Here is a 6349-nt window from a genome sequence, read left to right as displayed (position 1 = left end):
GACACGGTGGCACGCTCAGCGCATTCTGACGTTTTCACGGGGCTGCTCTACAGCATTGATTGGAAACAAAACACGTATGGGTAAGTGTGGTACATCGTTCCTAATCACATAAGGATAACGCGAGCGTTGAAAGTTGATATAACTATGAATATAACAGCGCTTTGCATATTGCAAAGCGAATAATCGACGCTGGTCTTGGAAGACGCTGGGTTCTGCGTCGAAGAAGCCATTATCTCTGCTATAAAATAATGATTAAGTTGATATCGTGCCAATTTTATGAAATTAAGCATCAAGGCGCTTCTGTTTATTATTTATTTAAAGTACTCTCAAAGCCTGTTGGCGTTACAGAGAGGAGTGGGTGAGTTTCTTTGTTCAATACTAGAGATTGCGGCTTGGAAAGTTTCGTGAATGGAGGCGAGAAGGTGGTTCTGTTCGGCACGAACGAATTAAAATAAAGGTGAGTGCGGCAGTTCGGCGCGTGAGGAGATGTGGGAAGCCGCCATGAACAGGTCTTGTTTGAGATCAGGATTTGTGAAAAACATTGGAAAAAACGTAGATGGGCTTGACTGACAATTCTGGTTACTTGAGTGCAACTTGGATGGCAGAAACACTTGCTATGGTCCCTTTGCGGTACGCAAGTAATTCTGACTTCTTCCACACAATGCAGACGAATAATTGTGTTTATATACAGGCTGCACTGTTTTCGGTTTATAACTTGAAAAGCTGTTTTTGTTCATTCGTCTATATTGTCTAGATTTATAAATTACACCAACCTGGGCAATTTCAAGTTCTTTTATGAAAATCACCGGAGGATAGGCATAAACGGTAAATGTACATCAGCACTGGTGTAAGCAAATCCAAAACAAATTTAGCAAATTTTAGCTGTAGGTCGTCGATGTTAACGAAAGTCGTATTACGAAGATGACAATACGAAAAAAAATCCACCTCAGTAGCCGGCAAGAAATTGCTAGCTTGTACTTCTCTCATTCGACCACATAGAGGAGTGTTGTGCAATATGCGGGTATCCATTTAATAATTCAAGCGTAGCGATGTTGGAAAATGTACAAAGAAAGACAATTCTATTTGCATATAATAAATACGACCGCTACACTTCTGAACCATTGAATATGTCTAAATTACCGACTAATCTAGAACACGCTAAATTTTTATGCCTGAAGTATTTCTTCCAGCTTTAAAATGACCAAATGAAAATTGATCCTACCCGCCGGGGTGGCTCAGTCAGCTAAGGCGTTGCGCTGCTGAGCACGAGATCGTGGGATTGAATCCCGGCCGCGGCGGCCGCGTTTCGATGGAGGCGAAATGCAGAAATGCCCGTGTGCTTGCGTTTTAGTGCACGTTAAAGAACCCCAGGTGGTCAAAATTATTCCGGAGCCCTCCACTACGGCGTGCCTCATAATCAGAACTGGTTTTGGCACGTAAAACCACAGAAAGAAGAAGAAAGAAGAATGAAAATTGATCCTGATATATCTTATCACTTACGCCGTCTAGACTAACGAGAAATATAAAAAATAAACACTGAACCTGGTAGGTTTCGCTATTCTTTCTTGCAATGCGAAGTTAGACGGCCAAATATGTTGTCACGAGAGCTTGTAAACTATCTCTATTGATGCCTCTTCAAAAATGATGTCCAAACTTTCTTTTTTTTTTTTCTCTCTACTGTTCTCTTGTCTTGTTTCTTTTTCTTCTTTGGTGACAAATGATTATATTCCTAGTATTCACTACATGTGGACGTATGTGCACAACTTATTCACTGTATTGACTCTTTTCGTGGCACTCCCGTGGGCGCAGCCATGTTTGATCACGTGGTGACGCGTCCATTGCTTGCCTCATCCGCCTCCGTTGCCTCCGCGTTTACAATGCAAGCGTGTGACGCCGGCGCGGCGCAGCAAACCTCTGTTTCGATGTGTATCGTAGACGGTGACTGCGTGCACGACACGAAGCTTTGGCCACAGCTTTAGAGGACATGTAAGTGCTTTAGGAGCTCATTGCGCCTTGTCCAAACGGCGTGAGCAGCGTATACGGTGCTTGTACTAAAAGCGGGGCTAGACATGTATTCCAAGCTGTCCAAACTTTCCGCTTATGAATTAAATCGGGATCAGTGTGCTCTGCGTTCTTTATTTGGCAAACATTTTCAACCAGCGGCTTGCCATATTTGTGACTCAGTAACGTTCCTCGGTGCGGCCACGATCTGATTGGTTATTTTCAGCGTAATCACTCGCGGGTGTGCTCTGCTGCGATAAATTTGTTCTTGCTGCGCACAAAGCTTGGAATTTAAATGTTCCGTACTTTGCTGTAGCTCGTAGCAAAGACGTATTATCTCGATCTAGTCCCTCGCTTACTCTGTGGACCGTCACGAAACGTTCAGCTTCCAACATTCGTGTCTTGTCGGTGTAGTCGCCGTCACTCATGCTTCGGCACATTGATTCAAGTGAGCGCCTATTCACTTATTATTGATACGTTGGCGATAGGGTGGGCGTAGGTTTGCGTGCGAGTAGGGGTGGATGTGTGTAGATAACGTGCGGGAAACTTACTATTCGAGTAAGTGGCACTACTTCATTTTGTAACGAGCGGTACTCACTCCCAAGTGCCGACGTTCCGGAGTTGAAGTCCTTTCTTTGGAAGTTAGCTATACAGCGCAGGTGGATGAATTACCTTTTTTTTTATCCTTGAGGAAAGCCGTACATCGCGAAGGGCGGCAACACAGGCAGTCCTTATGTAGCAGTGGCGACACAGGTTGATTCCATTCCAAATATGCGAATCACTATTTTTGCAGCTAACTACCGCACACGTCTTGCCTTTATCGTTACACATTTTGCAGTATGAATTGGGCACAGTGCATTAGCGCACACCCAGTTGCATTTTCGACAGCTGATCGCGCAGTAGCAGGGTAGAAGCAGTAATGGTTTCGTATTCGCGCGCATTCGCTGAGGCAACGTATGGCGCGCCGCCGAAAGCGCCATCTCGTTCCTCTAGAGCAAACTGCTCCGCGAAAAGGGTCAATAAAACCACGTATTCAGTTCCCAATCCGGCAACAGCCTTAAACTGAGGCTAGCTGTAACTGTAAATAAATAAATAAATAAATAAATAAATAAATAAATAAATAAATAAATAAATAAATAAATAAATAAATAAATAAATAAATAAATAAATAAATAAATAAATAGTATGGACGCTCCTTTGTCAGTTCTGTAAAATATTCCTTGAACGAGTTTGTTGCTTCCAAACAGGAAAGAACCCGACCGTGTCTTGCTATCGCTGTCGTGCTTAGCGACTGTGAGCGAATTGGCTTTTAGATTTTGTCCGGGCTTGGAAGACTTACGTTAGACAACCATTAAATTAGGTGTCGTTTCTTCGCTCGTATGTCCTGTTGCGAATCTTACTAAATTGACAATGGTTATTATTATTATTTTTAAATTTAGCGAGCAGAAAGTTCTCTCACGGATTAATGGATTCGTTTCGAGCAGTCTTTGGTCACCTGCGTTTGCGGCACCCGCAGATGCGCCTTACATATTGAAACTAGAAAATGTTTCTCGTAAGTTCACTTAAACTTCGCAGAAATCTGTCTAGCGCACTATTAGAAGTATGCGCTTGGTAAACAGGGCCCTACTCAACACAATCCTGGCGAAATCGCTCAGGATTGGTCTAATTTGTTCTTCTGACCGGGAAAGAAGGTATTGTAAGGTTTGTGTCTTAGAGATAAGTTCTTAACAATCATGTATATAAGTAAATGGTCACTAATCGCGTTTTCTCCGGGAGATATCTCAGTAGGCTCAAAACTAGGGATTAGAGTACTAAGTAAATGTAACGACGATCTTGTAATGAGCAAGGAACTTTATTACGTTGTTCACAATACTAGGTTGTTGCAAATTTAACAAATTGTGTCGCTCTTTTGATGGTGCAAGAGGGTTAATATTAAAATCCACCTCCCATAAATAGGTTGTGTTCGTTGCAGCAGACGCGATCGCATATTCGGTCTAGAAATGCAAAAAAAGTAAAAAAAAAAAAAAAAAGAAACCGCTTAACCTTGCACAGGGCCGCGCGACGCTTGAAACAGCGAAGCTGGGCGATCGTAGCCCAGCATTTTCCGGAAGTACGCGCGAACTGTTCATCTTATTACTCATGATGATGATAATTTCTTTTCGCGCGTCTCGGACTTACGGCCATCGGACTTACGGACTTACGGCTATCGGTGTTGCAAGCTGCATAGCGCAGCTTGCAACACCGACACCACGTTCCAGGAGACCCACTCCGTGAATGCGTCTCTCTCTCTCGCTCTCCTAGCGCGCAAAACCTGTTCCACTCGCAGAGCACGAGCGTACGAACGCGCCAGCTGTGGACGAAGACGACGACGCTCGAACGCATTCATATTAGGGAGCCTACATGCAAGCGTTTCGAGGAGGATTTAATCCTCCTTGAAGCGCTTGCATGTAGGCTCCCTAAATCATATGGTTCGCATAAATGCGTGCTCTACAAGCGTGGCTGTATAGCTAGTGGTTACGACGCTCGCTTTGGGAGCGGGGGTACGCGGGTTCGAATCTCGCCTCGGCAAGAAAGTTACTTTTCTTTCTTGGTAGTTTTTTGCTACGCACCACAAATTACGGCTGGCTTAAACAGCTTCGCTGTTAAAAAGGGTTGCGATAGAACCATATGGTGGCTGGTGAACAACACAAGATACATTGTTATTCTGTTTAAATCTAGGTACTTGGAAATCGAATGCTGTTTCAGAGAATTATCTGATGATGCGAGATGGAGTGTTATGGATAGTAGCGAAGACACAATTACCTCTACTTTTGTAAATGCTCATATAATAAGAGGAATATAAGCAAGGCATTATTTCTGAGTCGTCAAACTACCATGTCTCTGTGAGCATGATTACCTCAAAGGTGAATGGGAAGCTATGGCGCGAATCAGTAATTTAAAATTGCTTTGCGCTAACTGTGTGTTCTCGTGAAAGATTGCTATTGAGTCTTTTCGTTTCTTGAATTGTAAACCAACATAATCACAGCGCATATTTGTTAACATAGCCATTACCGTGTGGTCGCTGTTTAACCAGCGACCGTGCTATAGTCTAAATGCTAAGCAGTGTTTGAAAAGACGCTTTCGTACATTATTCAAAGGGCGTGGTGAAGCGCCTTACTTTGGTTCGAACACCTTCCCATCCGTCAAAGTCCAGCCAGCTTTCCTTCTCTTCGCCGCATAGACATTTGTTAATATGGACTGGGGAGCGGACATTTAAACTGAGATCGGCTGTCGTTTGCAAGCCTACTGTGCTTTAGTAAGAACGCTTGCGTTTTTCTTGCGATGTTTAAACTTCGTAGTTATGGCAGAAACTGAGGCAGCATTTCGTACGGGCACATTTCATTATCTTGTTGAACTATAGGTTCTTCAATATATTCTCCGATTCTCTTTACCAGGGCAATATGGACAGGATTTTCATTCGCATTGTGCGGCATAACCTTAATCTAAATACTTCCGCACGGATTCCATTGTTGCAAAGATAGTATGTTGGAGGTGGTGAACCAGGCCGGCCTGTATAATGCAGCCATTTGGAAGGTGGTATTTTGAAAGGAAAGAAATGGTGATCTACCCTACTGTAATCCGAAGCTAGAAATATAACCCCTTATAGTTTACTCAGAAAGAACGATTCACAGTTGAATGTGCCTTGGAAGGAAATTGCAGACAGTCTGTATTTGTTACGGGGGATAGTTGGCAGCCTGATGATGTGTGATGACGTCCAGTAAAAACGACAGCGCATTTTTTGCAGTGCAGTGCTTGCAGAGTGTAAGAAAACGTGATATATTTAAAAGCGCCCGTTCAACACCCTCGTGGGCTTCTTTAGGGTGTGCAGGCCCTGCTGTCGACGGGGCCGAGCTCGGCGCCTTCGGCGTGGCGCCGGTGTCCTGGTACGAGAGGCTGCTCGTGTGGCTCCTCAGCCTGGGACCCGTGCCACGAGCCATTGGCGTCATCCCCGACGGGAACCGGCGCTTCGCCAGGAAGCGTGGCGTCACTGTAGACCAAGGCCACGTCGCGGGCTCGCACGCACTCGGCCGGGTAAGCATTGGCTCTCGCGCCTTCACCGCCTCTCGGCGGCAAGCGATTTGCGCGGCTGGCTCCGCCCATACACCTTAGGACTCGTGTGTCACGTGGTCCGTTCCCTGTCTTATCCTTGCACACAGCGAAGCGCATGGCCAGCGGCTGCAGTGACCAGCAGCGCGCACTCAAAGTCGCTCAACTGTAGCGCCCTCTTAGGCTTGTTGCCCGTAGGAGCCTCTTGCAGAAGAAGAGAAAAATAATATAAATTGGGTGGTCAAGTTCTATTCCTACGTTT

The 6349-nt window shown here is 44.8% G+C and overlaps 1 protein-coding gene across 1 annotated transcript in view; it reads left to right on the top strand.

Annotated features, from left to right (window-relative positions):
- Window positions 1-6349, top strand: part of LOC119449366 (dehydrodolichyl diphosphate synthase complex subunit Dhdds) — a 31087-nt gene continuing 24738 nt past the window's right edge. Inside the window, exons 1-2 of the mRNA XM_049666749.1 lie at window positions 1-80; window positions 5861-6072. Of these exons, the coding sequence (XP_049522706.1) occupies window positions 77-80; window positions 5861-6072 (216 nt within the window). The 5' untranslated portion in view covers window positions 1-76. The remainder of the gene's footprint in view (window positions 81-5860; window positions 6073-6349) is intronic.

The sequence above is a fragment of the Dermacentor silvarum genome, chromosome 4 (assembly GCF_013339745.2).
Source record: "Dermacentor silvarum isolate Dsil-2018 chromosome 4, BIME_Dsil_1.4, whole genome shotgun sequence".
Lineage (NCBI taxonomy): Eukaryota > Metazoa > Arthropoda > Arachnida > Ixodida > Ixodidae > Dermacentor > Dermacentor silvarum.
Note: the sequence above shows the minus strand (reverse complement) of the source record. Positions and strands in the feature narration are given on the sequence as shown.